Source organism: Callithrix jacchus, chromosome 4 (assembly GCF_049354715.1).
Source record: "Callithrix jacchus isolate 240 chromosome 4, calJac240_pri, whole genome shotgun sequence".
Lineage (NCBI taxonomy): Eukaryota > Metazoa > Chordata > Mammalia > Primates > Cebidae > Callithrix > Callithrix jacchus.
Genome location: NC_133505.1, coordinates 173,959,217 through 173,974,964, shown reverse-complemented (window position 1 = coordinate 173,974,964; position 15,748 = coordinate 173,959,217). Strand labels below are relative to the sequence as shown.

At 50.5% G+C, this 15,748-nt stretch overlaps 1 protein-coding gene across 6 annotated transcripts in view; it reads right to left on the bottom strand.

The window, feature by feature from the left end:
- Nucleotides 1–14,571, bottom strand: part of LOC144576541 (protein unc-93 homolog A) — a 32,832-nt gene extending 18,261 nt beyond the window's left edge. Inside the window, exons 1-3 of one of the 6 annotated variants that reach the window (XM_078370853.1) lie at nucleotides 14,255–14,571; nucleotides 13,139–13,222; nucleotides 396–577 (exon numbers count right to left, since the gene is read on the bottom strand). In XM_078370853.1, the coding sequence (XP_078226979.1) occupies nucleotides 396–577; nucleotides 13,139–13,222; nucleotides 14,255–14,374 (386 nt within the window). In that variant the 5' untranslated portion in view covers nucleotides 14,375–14,571. Of the gene's footprint in view, nucleotides 1–395; nucleotides 578–2,851; nucleotides 2,989–13,138; nucleotides 13,223–14,254 lie in introns of those variants that run through there. The other 5 variants (XM_078370851.1, XM_078370852.1, XM_078370850.1 and 2 more) reach the window with 5 other exon arrangements.
- Nucleotides 14,572–15,748: the final 1,177 nt, after the last annotated feature.

Genomic DNA, 15,748 nt, shown 5'->3' with positions numbered 1-15,748 from the left:
CTCCTCATGGTGGGCGAGGGGCAGCTTTTGGTCCATGAGTGGCATCTGCCTAGGTGCCCACGAGACTCTGCATTGGAGTTAGAGTCCCCTGTGTTACTAGAACCTTCGTCCAGCCAGGAAAGCTGAGGATCAGGATGGATCCCAGGGAGCGATCAGCATGGGGATCAGGAGGAGGAGACAGAACAGGTGGGGGGCACAGAGGAGCCTTGGTGGGAAAAGAGAAAGGAAGCCCAGCACCCTCTGTCACCAAAGTGAGGCAGGGGATGGGGCAGCAGAGTTCTCTTTAAAATGCATGCAGTGGACAGTAATTAGGCACAAATGCAAGCTGTGTGCCAAGGGAGCCTTTCTAGTGTGGGGAGAAGCCTGGGTGGGGCCGGGGTTGGGGAGCTGCATACCAGCTAGCGAAGAAGTTGCCCATGGAGAAGGCCACGTAGCCACACATGGAGAGGAGGATGGTCCCCTTGCAGCCCAGCCTCTGGATGAGGAGCGGTGGCAGGAACATGGAGGACAGGAGCATGCCTCCATAGAGGGTGCTGAGCGCCGTCACACCCAGGCCCTCCTCGCTGTACAGACTGCTCTGTGGGAACAAAGCCAGCCCTGTCAGAGCACGGGATGGGCACAGCAGGATAAGGCCCCATCAGGTCCTCAGCGTCCCGTGGGCTGGACGCCGCCACAGTTCCAGGAACCGCCAGCCACAGGCCTGCTGCCCTGCAAGCCGCCTCTGCAGCTGGAGGGAGGACAGTGCATGTGAATTTGGAATACAGCAGTCAGGGCGTCCAAACATCAGGGAGGGAAGTGTGGGTGCCCCTGCAAGGCTTGTGTTGGGCTGGGGGGCTGTGAGAGGCGCTCATGCCTCTGTGGACGTCCGCCCGTGTTGACTGAGAACAAGACGGGGTGGCAGACGGGGCTGGAGACGCCGCCAGAGCTGCTCTGGAGGAGTTTGCACCCTCCTGGGGACTGGAAGGGGTCCTCAGCCCGCGGGAAGGCCCCAAGGATGTGAAGCAGGTGAGTGCACATGAGTGACTTCTTTCTTTGCCAAATAGCCGTCACCCACCTCCACGTGCCTGTCACTGCCTGAGGTTCCAGGATGGACCAGGGACGGGGCCCTTGTGTCCTGGAACCCGCCGGCCACCACCACTGGTGAAGACACAGTCAGGCATAAGCTGCCAAGAGGGTGTCCCCAACACCGCGAGTGTTGGGCACCCCTCCCAGACCTCAGCTCCTGGGCAGGGTGGGGAGAAGGCGGTGACCTCAAGTTGAGAGCTGAATGAGAACTTGCAGGCCTGCAGCCAGGAAGGCTGAGAAGAGGTGGCGGCTACAGGGGAGGTGCCACAAGTGAGTGTCCTCGGCCCTTGGGTGAAGGGACCTAGTCGAGACCAAGGTGGGGACTCTTGGGAACTCCCTGGAATGAGGCCCTGCCTTCTCATTGGGGCTGCTGAGCTCTGAGGAGGGGCCTGGGGATGCATGTGCCTCGTTGGGGCCTGAGAGCCAAGTGAACCACGTGGAAGCCTTTGGGTTGATGGAGAGAGGACGGCACCTCCGCGTGGTGGGACGCAGCCATTCCCCAGTCACTTCTAGCTGCAGTCTGTGTTGCTCACACTGGTCCTGAGGAGCAGAGATAGCTGTCCCGTTAGAGGATTAAAGCACATCCACATGCTCAGGGTCAGCTGCGGACAATATGCTGGGTGGGGCTGTGACCCAGGGCTAAAAGGAGTTGGGGGACTGTTCCCCGGCCTGGGGACCCTGCAGAGAGGGAGGTTTGGCTCTGCTGCATCTCCAGTGTTTTGAGGTAAAAGGGCTCACATTACACCACAGCAGCTCCCACTGCCCACAGCCCCGGAGGAGTGGGAAGTGCCGACAGGGCATGGGGCGTGTCTCTTCCCCATGCAGCTGCTGGCAGCCGTGGAGCTCGTCCAGAGAGCACCGCGAGTCATTCCCCAACAGGCACCCCCGAGCTGGGGCTACAGAGGCAAAGGGTTTTCTGCCACATTTGCCAGCAGCCTTGGGTCCTGCTGTCACAGCCTGAGAGGAGGAACACCTGGGCACACCCAGGAACCTCCTGCCCTCTTCCTCCGGCTTCCAAGTCCAGAGGCCATTTCCAGACAGCAGCTGAGCCACAGCACATCCACCAGAACTGCTTCCTAGGAATCTGAGCCCAGGGGCTGTGGTGCCCATAGGACAGCAGGGTCTCCTTCTGCAGCAGGCGAGCTTTCTAAAGAGAAAGTGCTACTGACCAGTCCCTGTCCTTGTGACGCCCTCCTTCTAGAAAGCACGTACCTGCTACATTCAACATGGGCTCAGTTCAACCCAACAATACAACAGGCGTGTCACACACAAGAACATTCTGTGACAACAACACAGACCTCTGGGCAAAGCAAGGACCCAAAATAATGAAGCATCGCGACAAGAAACGAGAGCGAGTTCCCTTCTACTTGACTTGGAGAGTCACCGATGGCTGCCATTTTAGCCCCTGTAAGCCTGATCGCTAAACGCAAAGCCAAGGGCATGGAACCACGGAATTCACAATGACTTTTCCTGTGTCTCCTTTTGACCACGCAAAGGCAAAGACTGTCCCAACAAACCACGATCCCAAGACCCCCGCTGTCCTTGTCCAAGAGCAAGGCATGCCTCGCTGCTGTGGAAGCCTATTCTGACGTGAGTGGGAACTGCACACTGTAGGACTCATCTGAGAACCACCGGGTGTTTTAGAGGATTTGGTGCGGAGTGAAAAAGAAACACTAGAGCAATCAGATTTTTTGACATTCCAATTCATTATCGTCTGTGAGCACGGGGATTCTTGGAGGCTAAAAGTGTTCAGAAGTTCAGGTGCCAGGATGACGGAAGCACGTACCTGCAGGCTCTGCAGACCTCCATAGGCTGTGAAGAGAAACAGGAACCCGAAGGAAACCACGAGGACGTTCCTCAGACTTCTCTCCATTGTGCTGGATGGAAACGCCAATGATCAGTGGACACAGAAATTCTAGCTCCCTACAAGGAACCAGTTACGTATAGGAAAGGCAGTCAGCACCGGTCAGTCCCATTCTCTCTTTCATCTGAGCCAGGGTGTGGTAGTCATTAAGCCAGTCACCAGCTACTGACCTTGGTTATCACTGACCCCGTGAAGCACACGGGAGGACACTACTCATTCACCTTCCCTGGGATCCACAAAATCCATTTTCTACGGGGCGAAAGATCATGACTCTTACCAGCTTCTAGGTCACTGTACTTTTTCCTATTAAATTCTAATAGACGTGGTCCAGATGGTAAAGTCACACATTTCGCTTTTTATATGTGTATGGAATGGAACGTTCCACAGTAAGAGAAACTGTCAGAAATGGTCACCGGTGCAGAATGTGGACTTCAGTCTTAAGGAACAAAGCATGCATGTTAACTTCAAGACGCATAGTTCAGCTTCCAAGATCCTGGGGCCAAAGTCTTAGTATTGCAAAGACCAGCGTCCGGCAATTAGCAAAGACAACACACGTCTGTAAGTACAGTACTTTACCACCTGCGAAGGATTCACGCATTGTCTCATGTCACCAGCCACTGTGCTATGATAAGGACATTAGCAGTCTTAGCCCCTTATAATACAGGAGACTGAGCTTCAGGAAAGTGAAGTGGTTGAGTATTTTGGTCTGGGGCAGTATTGTCCAGTATGGCAGCCACTCACCACATGGGACCATTGAGTCTCCGAAATGTGGCAAGTGCAACTGATAAACTGAGCTCATAACTTCACCTCCTTTTAGTTCATTACAATTAAGTTTTAAATAGCCACATGTGGCTAAAGACTATCGTATTAGACAGGGCAAGTCCAGAGCTTTAAACAGCTTACCCCGAACATAGCCCACAAGCAAGAAAAATCCCTTTTTTATTCAATTGGAAGAAAAACTTGATGTTTGCAGATTGTTTCCAAAGTTCTGTGAAGTCAGCCCTTCCTGCCTAGTTTAGATCTAAAGGCAAATCTTGCAGGTGAATCTCATGTGCTGGCAACACTGCTCAGGGAAGCTTGTCACACCATTGGAAGATGATGGTCAAGGATAAATGGGTAAAGCTCTTGTCCTGTCACTTAACATATTCTGGTTAAAAGTAAAGTTTTATTAAAAAAAAATAGCTTCTTATATTGACCAAACATGGATAATCATGGTTACATAAGAGTAGCACAGTCTAGCAAAGGGATTCTGAGCATGGAAACAGATGGGCTCCAAGGGTTCACGTCCTAATCCTGTAATTTCTAAGCTAGGTGATCTCAGGTGTGTCACTGACTCATCGAACCTTTTTTCTCTTTAAAAATCAGGCTTGCAGAAGTTCAAGACTCGGATAATTTTGAAAGCCTGTAGAGCAGCACCTGATATACAGTATAAATGTCACCTTCAAGATGCGTAGTTCAACTTCACCAATAAATGTTATCGCCAATAATTGTTAATTGACTAAGATGATATTTTGACTTTCAGAGAAAATACAAGTTGGAATAATATGTAAAGAAGTTAGGATTGGCTGGGCGCGGTGGCTCACGCCTATAATCCCAGCACTTTGGGAGGCCGAGGCGGGTGGATCACGAAGTCAAGAGATCGAGACCATCCTGGTCAACATGGTGAAACCCCGTCTCTACTAAAAATACAAAAAATTAGCTGGGCATGGTGGCACATGCCTGTAATCCCAGCTACTCAGGAGGCTGAGGCAGGAGAATTGCCTGAACCCAGGAGGGGGAGGTTGCCGTGAGCCGAGATCGCACCATTGCACTCCAGCCTGGGTAACAAGAGCGAAACTCCGTCTCAAAAATAAATAAATAAATAAGGATTACCTGGACTTTCATCAATGAATCGACTTTGACCTCACTTTTACGTTTTGGCAACACTTTCATTTACTTCAATTCCGGCCTGTCTGTAGTTCCCACAAACGACCTCTATTTTGATACTAGAAGAAGTTCGTGATGTTTCATTGCACTGTCTGCTGGTCTTTCTCCCTTGGTTCCTTACACTCACCAGCCCCTTCCTCTAGGACTCACGCTCTGGCTCTGGGGACTGTTTCTAGAAGCTGCTCTGCATCCCCCTCCACAGCCTGTGTCTCCTGAGGAGCTTCCCTTTGTGCACAAATAAACCCAGTCTGTTTCCACCCTTCCCAGCCACTCCCTCCCTGTCCCTCCAGCAGCCCTGCTCCTTCTGGGATTGACTTTCTGAAACCATGGCTTCAGTTAGTCTCCTTTTTCTTTCTTTTCCTCCCGGCTGTTTCCCCTTATCTATGTTAAAAGGGATTTTCAAAAAAAAGAGAGAGAACAGTATATTTCACTCTCTGCCTTTTCTCTGCAGCAGAATCAAGTGCTCCTCAGAGGAGATGATCCCCAGGCCCCGCCAGTGTTCCTGTGACCAGGGCAGGTCTTAGACGTGGTCGCCCAGCAGTCTCATCATAAGCAAAGGGACGATCTTATCTTACCCGACCCCTGAGGCTGCCTTTCCACAGCCCACACGTTCCCACAGAATGGGGCTGCCTGAGGGAAGAGAATGCAATCTCTAGAAACCCAGAGCTGGCTCTGCTGTCACAGCTGGTTTGGGCGTCCTGAGCCTTGTGTGTACTGGAGCCGTGACCTGGGCCAGGGCTGACCTCCCAAAGGCTGGAGACATGTGCGTGAAACGGACTCGAAAGGTCTATAACCATTCCACGCCTTAGAATTAGCAGCTGGGCTCCATCAGCTTGAGGAAAGACGTGATTCTGTAGTTGTGCTGGAATCTGGGGGTCATTCATTGCAAGTTAAAATGACAGCTACCCTGGGTGGTACAGCTCAGCGCGCCTGCTCTGGACCACCGTGACTCTGGCAGCCACTAGATGGCACTGTTCTGCCACCGCTGAGTTCACGCAGGCTCCACGGGTTCTTCCTGCTGGAGAATCACGGTTTAAATCAGCAAACCTCCTGCCAAGAAGCTAAACATTAATCTATGGAGGGAAGTCTAATCAATGGTTTGCTTTTTCGAGGAACGTACTCATGTAAGAAATTAATATCAATTTTCTTGACATTTACATCTGAAATCTGTTAATAAAAGCAACACCACATCGATTTGAATGTAGCATGTTTCTTTACCAGCATGAAGATGAAGAATGTATCTATGTATCTAAAGGGAATAGAACAGATGATTGGCTACTTTAGGGAATTCCACATTTGGGAAGTAAATGAACTCATGCAGTGTGTGTGTGTGTGTGTGTGTGTGTGTGTGTTTAAAGGAAGAACAATCTGTAGTAGCACAACCACGGCTTGAGACAGTGTCTCTTGGCCAGTGTTCCAAAGCATCTAAAACCTCGGTACGGGCTGACAACTCCACCCTCCCCTGGCTAGACAGGCCTCCTCCTGAGCTGCTGGGGCATTCTGGACTCCAGTTTCTTCCTCGGCCAAGGCGAACCCAGAGACCGAATCAGAGAAAAAGCTTTCGGGCAAGGTGGCTGTGTCAGGCCCTCAGCCCAGACCCTTAGCTATTTCCATTACTTATCAGAGAGGGCAGAGACCCACTGCGTGGCGAGCCTGGCTGGAGAGACTCCCATCCTCACACCATTGTGAATTCTCCCAGCCTCCACAGCGTGGTTGAAGCTGTGGGTGATGTCCTGGGATTCTGGGTCTTTCTCTCAGCCCACGTTTCCACCTGGAGCATTGGAGTGGCCTGACTACCCAGCCAAGACCATCGAGGGTCTGCAGGGCCCCCTGACCAACAGCATCTGATTGGGCTAAGACACCCTCATTTTGCACCAGAGTGAAGGAGAGCGGCAGCTCTGTGACTGATCACCGCCTCCCGCTCTCCCTGTCAGGGCAGCAACGCTAGGTGAGCCTGGGAGCAGAGAATCTGGCCTGTCCCAAAGTCACAGTCAGGGGGATCATAGAGGCCTTGGTTCAGAACACACTCGTGTGCATGCTGCGTGCACACACACATGCATACACACACATGCACACGTGCATACACACACATGCACACATGCATACACACATGCACACATGCATACACACACATGCACACGCGCATGCTTGTTTTCCAAGCACATAGGTCCTCTTCCTTTCCCATGAGCCCTTGCAGCTTGGGATACAGCACCCACGTCCACATTATTTGTTGAGCTACCCTGAGCCAGGCATCCTTGCTAAGAAACTGGGGTACCACGTGGATAAAAATGGCCGGGAGTCCCCATTCTCATAGAAACCTAGGTCTAGTGGAGGAAACACACAGAGAACAACTAAACAAAATAGAGAACACAAACAAATTCCCACGCAGAGACGTGTGATTCCAAGTCAGAGCAGGTGGGATGACGCGGAGTGTGGGATGGTGCACACGCTATCCACACCCCATCTCCACACGGGTGGCAGAGCAGCGCCCGCCTGCGGGGAGAGCAGCTCGGCTGGACCCAGGCATCACCGGGTCTGCAGCCCCGGGAGCCCCGCAGCCCGAAGCAGGTGGCACCTTGGGTGGAAAAGATCCAGCTGAGTGCAGAGGGCACCGAGGAAGCCGGGCTGTGATTGGACCCCTGAGGGCAAGCACGGCTGTGATTGGACCCCTGAGGGCAAGCACGGCTGTGATTGGACCCCTGTGGGCAAGCACGGCTGTGATTGGACCCCTGAGGGCAAGCACGGCTGTGATTGGACAGCCAGGGAATCTGGTCTGTGATTGGACAGCGGAGGCCGAGGACCTCCTGGTCTCCTGGGCCTGGACGAGGGGCACAAAGTGCTGAGCATGCTGGATTTTCCAGCATTTTCTCTATGGATGATTTTTGTCCGTACAGACACAGATACCGGGATGGTACATTATGTCCACGATCTCCAAAGGTAATTTGTGCCTCTGCTCCCACGACCACACCCATCCATACGATGTGAACTCTGTCCGCAGGCGGGATAACGCCGTGCTGGGTGGATGCGACCTGTTCGCAGCCCCTTCCTTCCAGCGGCTCTCGCAGCACGTGGCTGCTAAGATGTTAGCGGGTGTCCGCGGGCCAGACCCAGGCATCCTCCCCGTTTGCTTCCAGCTACGGTGCGATGGCCTCCTCTTTTCAGTGGTCCCTTGAGCAGCCACCGTGCCGCGCTGTTTCCCTCCCAGCGGGTGACAAGGCCTGGTGTGCAGTGCGGGGCTCTCAGCTGCGCCTGCTGGAAACTCTCCACTGTCTGTGCAAAGGTTTTGCTGGAAAGCTCTAGAAAGACAGACTGGAAAGTTGCCCGATACCATGAAGGGAGAACACCTTGTAAAGACAAGCACTGAAAATCATTGCTTACTGTTGAATAAAAATGCATATACACATTTTGTATATATATGTATGTCCGGATATACATGTCTCTATGTGAATATGAATTATGTGAATATAAATATAGATACATGTATGTATGGCAGGCATATATGCAAAATGTGTTGTGTGTGTGTGTGTGTGTGTGTGTGTGTGAGTGTGTGTGTATGGAGAGAGAGATCAAACTCTTCTCTGGACAATAGAATTGGTGGGAGGAAAGGGGCCCGTTTACTCTTTTATTTCATGCACCTATATACTATTTCTGCATTTTTAATAAGAACACCTAATTTAAGAAGAATACAATTTTGAAGGAAAACTATACTTTTATAAAGGAATTGTCATAGGTAGAACTCAACAAGGTAAGCTAAGCCCCACCTGCCCTCTGGCCTGCCTGTTCTTATGGTTGAGCTGCTTCCCCATGACGCCCTCCAGAACCTTCACTCCTGTGGTCTATAAAGAAACTGTGAATGGGAGCTTAGGCACCAGGCACTGCCACCCGGGACAGCACAGCTGCAGGGAAGCCGATTCCACCACCCAGCCCTGGCCTTGCGACCAAGGCTGACTGTCATCCCTGCCAGCCCCACAGGCCGAGGCAGGCAGCCATCAAGGCACATGTGGGCACTGCAGTGTGAGTCCCGGCTCGTCACCCATCATTTAGGTCCTGACTCGCTTCCCCCCAGCCGGGCAACTCCTTTTGTCCTGACCGGTTTCTCATGGGCTGGAAAGAAGCAGGCAGTGGGGCTGGGCTCTGGGATGAACCCTGGTGGACAGCTGTGTACATGGCGATCTTGCTTTCAGCAAGTAGTTTTCGAATTCTGCACATTAGACACGGGAAGACGTGACAACAACCAGCCAGGGGCCCTCCCCTTGGCCTAAACACCGTCACTCAGGTCCAGCCTGCATGGCAGAAAGTGTACCTGGATACTGTGTCCCAGATGGCCAGCCACCCTCCCTCTGGCAGGTAACCACACACCTACGTGACCACTCAGTCCTGCCTCTCGGCAATGGGGCCACCTGGCAGGGCCTGAAGGCTCAGACGGTGTGGGAAGAAATGGGAGGTTCACACTGGCTCAGCCAAGGAGAAATGATGTGTTTTGAGAACTGGGAGGATTATGACTCGTAAGGAGAGTAAGAGTTCCGTGTTTACAGCATGGACCTCCAGGGGTCTGGGGTTGGTGGGCTGTGCGCACTGTGTCCAGGGTTCCCAAGGCAAGATCCCCCTGTAGTAAGATCCCCCAGTGTTCTCAAGAAGCCACAATTTGTCCACACGGCCACCTGTATCAACTGCCCTCAGAGTCCCAGGCTGTGGGTCTGCACCCCGGACACGTGACCAGGGCCCTTCTCGGGAAACTGGGCTGTGTGTGAGCACTATAGGTAAAACTGCTTTTCCAAGGAATCCCCAGTTTCCTGTGTCTTTCTTACCCAGTGTGTTCACTTAATGATATGATATTGAATGCTGTATTTCCAGTGGCCCAGAAGCCATCGTCGGTAACTACTCAACTGGGCAACATGAGCTCTGTGTGGAGAATCTAATGAAAAGGGCTTAGCGGAGAGGAAGGGTGTGCCTGGCCTTCTCTTTCTAGTCCTCTCCTCTGTCCGCCACCGCTCCCCAGCCCGGGTGTTATGAAGCTGATGCTAAACACTTTCCCCACCGCCTTCACCAGGTGTGGTAGTTTTTTAGGAGCTGAGTATCTTGACTTATTTGCTCATCAGCTATTAATTCACACTGAGCCAGACAATACCGAGAAGCTCACACAATGGTCATCCTTGTGGTCTGTGAAGGAAAATGTCACATAAAGTTTAAAACGTAAATACATAGAAGAAAGAGTCCATGCTGCAGTGGAGGGCCTGTAAGTGCTCCCGTATCCATCGGGTTTTTAGATATAGTGAACCTCAGGTTTCTCTTCAATGAATCAGTACGGCAGTACGTGCAGCTCTGTTATTCTTTAATTCTCTAAAGTTTAACTTCCTTGTAGTTTCAGTAAACGTTTCCACCAGTTCTAATCAGTAGTTCACCTCTGTTCCCCGGTCCCTGCTGCATCCTGACTCATCCCGGTCACCTGCTCCGGTCACCGCCTTTGACTTCTTCCCTGACCTGCCCGTAACTGTCCTTCCCGCCACTCCAGCTCTACCCCTGCTCCCTTTAAAATAGCTAATTGGAATTAGACTAGACGGGGTGGTCTAACCCTAGCCAATAGGAGAATGGCACAGCAGGAGGACAACCTCCAACAGGCATAAGTGCCCCTTCCCCTCCTTGTCCAGGTGTGGGCTGCCTGTTGTTTCATCTGTGAGCTGCGCCCTTCTAAGGAAGTAAATTGCCTTGCTGAGGAAATTTCTTTTTTTTTTTTTTTGAGATGGAGTTTCACTCTTGTTGCCCAGGCTGGAGTGCAATGGCACGATCTCAGCTCACCCCAACCTCCGCCTCCTGGGTTCAAGCAATTCTCTTGCCTCAGCCTCCCGAATAGCTGGGACTACAGGAGCGCACCACCATGACCAGCTAATTTTTGTATTTTTAGTAGAGATGGTGTTTCACCTTATTGACCAGGATGGTCTCGATCTCTTGACCTCCTGATCTACCAGCCTGGGCCTCCCAAAGTGCTGGGATTATAGGCGTGAGCCACCTCGCCCGGCCCAGGAATTTCTATTCAAGTGCTAATTTTTCTGCAGCATGGAAAATTCTACTTAGAACAGGGTTCTGGTGAAATCTCCCCCATCCCTAGTGTTTTGGAGACAGCCCAAGGCTTGTTTTACGAGAATGCCCCGGGCCCAGCAGTGCGCAGGAGCCAGAGAGCATTTTGCCCTGGCTTTTGCACTTCATTTGCATTCAGCAAGTATTTGTGGGATTTTAGTAGAATTTTAGGAGAACATATAGGCTCTGCCGAAACAAGCTCTGCCTGACCTTGAGTGTGAACCTTTCCAGAGGAGATTTAATGTGCTGTGAGACCTTGATGCTACGAAAACATTTACTGAAGTGCCCACATACCAGAAAGACTCAATTCATCTTTGAAACATCAACAAGTTACTGTCTTTTTCACATTTTAAGTTGTTATTGATGCAGGTTTTCAGAGATTCTTTCCTGTGACTATACTCTTTTAACCACTGGGTATTTATAATTTCTTTCTGAACATGATGAAAGGTCTCCATTACCTTTTATTCACCAGACCAACTATGAAACGATGAAAATTAAGGTGTGTGTTTATCTCAAACCTGGCGCGTTCCACAGGTGATTCTAGCTGGCAGGCAATGCAGGGCAGTGAGGGGGTGCGCATGTTTCAAAGGGAGGCGGAGCGCAGAAATCATCTTTGCAGATGGACCTGCACCCGCTTCTTTCCCTGCCACCTTACCCAACTCACTTTCACACAACTGTAAACCAAAAGTGAAATTGTAAGACCCCCAACTGACTGAAGGGTCCCCTCTTCTCAGCCAAGGGGATTCCTTAGAATTCTAACAACCTAATTCAGGCCACCATGGGAAGGCAAGATGGATGGGCCTCTATCCACTCCTTGCTTTGGAATTCAGGAGCCACAGGCCAGAATTAACATGAAAGCAGATCTTAAACCTGACAAAACACTCTTTGTAGAAACAAGATACCACATTCCAACCTCACTCTACCATTGCATCACATGACAGATAGCTTTGAGGGAAATCAAATTGTTTTACCCCAAAAAACATTTCTCTGACACATTTTGAAACGGCTCTGCAAAGCTGTCTCTTGAAGGGAAACTTTGCATTTTGTAGAAAATTCTCCTCTTTTTCTAGGAGCCCAATGTGATTAGCACAGAGTCTAGCATTTTTCTCAAGGTCTGAACAGGACACATTTGCTATTCATTGTCTCTAAGGGAGCCACCCATGGGACTTCATCTACATAATAAGAGCCTTGGTCTTCACAACCGCTTATCTAAACATAGATGCTCCTAGCTTTTCTTCTTCCATTTTTTTGTTTGTTTGTTTGTGATGAAGTCTCGCCCTGTCTCCCGGGCTGTAGGGCAATGGCATTATCTCAGCTCACTGCAACCTCTGCCTCCCAGATTCAAGCAATTCTCCTGCCTCCACCGCCAAAGTAGCTGGGATTACAGGTGCCCACCACCATGCCCAGATAATTTTTTGTATCTTTAGTCGAGACGGGATTTCACCATGTTGGCCAGGCTGGTCTCAAACTCCTAACCTTGTGATCTGCCCGCCTGTGCCTCCCAAAGTGATGGGATGACAGACACTCCTTTCTATGGACTGCAGATAATAAATCTTTCAACCAATTACTAATCGGAAAATTTTAGAATTCACCTATGACCTGGAAGCCCCTGTTCTCTTGCCCCTGAGGACTGAGCCAGTGCACTTCTTCCATGCATTGACTGCGTCTTCGGTCTCCGTAAAACATAGAAAACCAAGCTGTAACCTGATCACCTGGGGCACATTCTCAGAACCTGTGTTCTGGTCATGCTCCTCACACTTGGCTCAGAATAAATACCTTCAAATATTTTACAGAGTTTAGCTTTTTTCATCACACATGGAATCCACATTTCACCTAATATTTGGGACACAAGAAAATCTATAGTCAACCCCACTGTTCCTTGAACATTTGCTACAAAATCCATTGGTGTTTTTACTGACAATAATGAACTTGTCAACATTTTCAGGTGAACCTGAGCCCATACTCCAAGAAAACAATGAAAAGTCGCAAAACACCCCAACTTATTTTTCCAAACCTCCCACCACCTTTTTCTGTTCCAGGAAAGAATCAGCACAAAAGAATCACTGCCCCCCACAGACCAGGGCGGCGCCCCTATGCCTCCCCCACAGACCAGGGCGGGGCCCCTATGCCTCCCCCACAGAACTGGACGGGGCCTCCTATGCACACTTTCTCTTGACCCCATCAGGTGTGGGATGACCTCTCGCTTACCTGTGACGAGGTCAGATCCACACCCTGCAGGCCTCCACTCTCTGTCTCACCATTGAGTAGCTGAGAGTAGAACCTCTGGACACCCTGGAATGACACAGATACATTGAAAGTGTTTCCTGGTCAGCTGACGGGCTGAGGCATCCCCCATTTACACATCACCCTGTCTGAAACTTATCTACCATCTCAGATAAGTCCAAGACAAGCCACCCTGCCAAGACTGATTCTGGCATGACGCCTCTCTCTGGTACAATAAAAATTAGTCTGCTAGTCTGTTTGGGTTTTATTTCTGACATCACACACGTATTTCCACATGAATCTTAAGGCAAGACTATGAAATCTCAGTCCACTTTCTCAGGAAATAAGAATTCTGTCATCTAATGTCACCATGACTTGCAGTTTTTTATTCCCTTTTCTCTTTTTTTTTTTTTGAGACAGAGTTTCCCTCTTGTTACCCAGGATGGGGTGCAATGGTGCGATCTCGGCTCACCGCAACCTCCGCCCCCTGGGTTCAGGCAATTCTCCTGCCTCAGCCTCCCGAGTAGCTGGGACTACAGGCACGCGCCACCATTGATTACAGGCCAGCTAATTTTTTGTATTTTTAGTAGAGACGTGGTTTCACCATGTTGACCAGGATGGTCTTGGTCTCTTGACCTCGTGATCCACCCACCTTGGACTCCCAAAGTGCTGGGATTATGGGCGTGAGCCACCACGCCCGGCCTTTCCCTTTTCTTTGATTGGGAAACTAGAATCCTTATCTCCTCTGAAAGGAAAACCAAAGGGTGAGCCTGAGAGTCAGCCACACGGGCTGAGCTCCACCCGCAGATGTGGGCACTGCTGCCGCTTGGCCGGGCTGGCGCAGCTTCTGAACAGCCCACTGCCTGGCTTGGCTTGGCTTATGGACATCAGCACCTGGCAGATTTAGAGGCCCAGTCCACGAGGCCCACCTGTCGCCTTTTTGACAGTGCCTGATCCACTCAGAGTTTAGTCACAGAGCCTAAATCTCCTCTCTCAACACACACAGGCTATGTTGGAAAAAGATACACATTTTGGGGGAGTTTTGTGGAGCTGCCAGCTCCCGTACACACACTCTCCTCCCCATGTGCATCTAAAGCTCACCTTTCCGAGGGGCCCCTCAGGCCAGGGAGTGAGTATTAGAATCCCGCTCTGTGCTGGGCTCCTGGTTGCCTTTTCTCTGCCAGAATTATTCACCTCATCTTTTCCTCCACTCCCATCCATTCTCCCTCCTGGCCAGGGAGGGCATGTAGGACCTTCTGGTCTCAGAAGAAACAGGCAGCTTGGAAGTAGGAGGAATTGCTAATGATGTGCCCTGAACCTCCTGGGGCTCCTCCTGGTGGGATGACTTTGAAGAGGGAGACCCAGCATCTCAGATCAACTTCCCCTTTTCCTAAGACTGGAAACTTCCTCTTTTCCTTCCTAAGACTGTAAACCAAAGCCCTTTTTTAGGTAATTCCTGAGACTGTAAACTGAGATCCTTTTCATATGTAATTTCTAAGACTATAAACCAAAACCCTTTTCTTAGTTTTTGAGACAGAGTTTCCCTGTTGTTACCCAGGCTGGAGTGCAATGGCGCAATCTCGGCTCACCGCAACCTCCGCCTTCTGGGTTCAAGCAATTCTCCTGCCTCAGCCTCCCAAGTAGCTGGGACTACAGGCGTGCACCACCATGCTCAGCTAATTTTTGTATTTTTAGTAGAGATGCGGTTCACCTTGTTGACCAGGATGGTCTTGATCTCTTGACCTCGTGATCCACCCGCCTCGGCCTCCCAAAGTGCTGAGATTATAGGCGTGAGCCACTGAGCTTGGCCTCCAAAACCCTTTTCATATGTAATTCCTAAGACTGTAAACCGAGACCCGTTTCATATATTAAGCTATAAACCTAAGATTCTTCCACGAGTACCATCTAAAGTATAAGCCTATGTCAAGATGGAACCTTCCTTTGTTAGGGGAGCTTGGCTGTTAGGCAACTATGCCACCTTGCTCCCGGCTGAATAAACTCCTTCCTCCTATATTCAGTGTCAGAGACGACCGTTTCCCTTGGCAGGTCCTGCTACAACTTCTTTGGGGTCCTCTTGGTGGCACACCGTGCTGGGTAATCACGGTAACTTCAGCTTCAGAAGGTACCTCTGAAGAATAGGTTGATTTGCTTGTTTATTTTGCTAAGGAAAACAAGGAGGGGTTGGGTTTCGTGTTGAAGATGATTCTAAATGCTGTGATAGAGATAAATTTGTTCTCCTTTTTGTTATGGACACAGTAAGTTCAGCTTAAAAACTTGCTGATGGGCGTTTCCGGTTTCAACCTTGATCAGTTTACCTGATTCGGTAGTTCTGTATTTCCTTAACAATGAAGCATATTTTTTCTCCTAATTTCATTCAGAAGGAAAAAGTACCTCAGTTCCCTGACAGTTCCAAAGCACAATTCTTAGGAAAGGAAGAGGCAGATTGTGATGCGCTTGCTTGAGTGGTATGTCCCCCCACCCCAGGCTAATTCACCAGGCGTAGGAGGAGTTCAGAGGCCACCAATACGGCCACGAGGCCCGTCCTTGTGGACGGGGCAGGAACAGTGTGCAGAACACGGGGGCATTGTCTTGGGG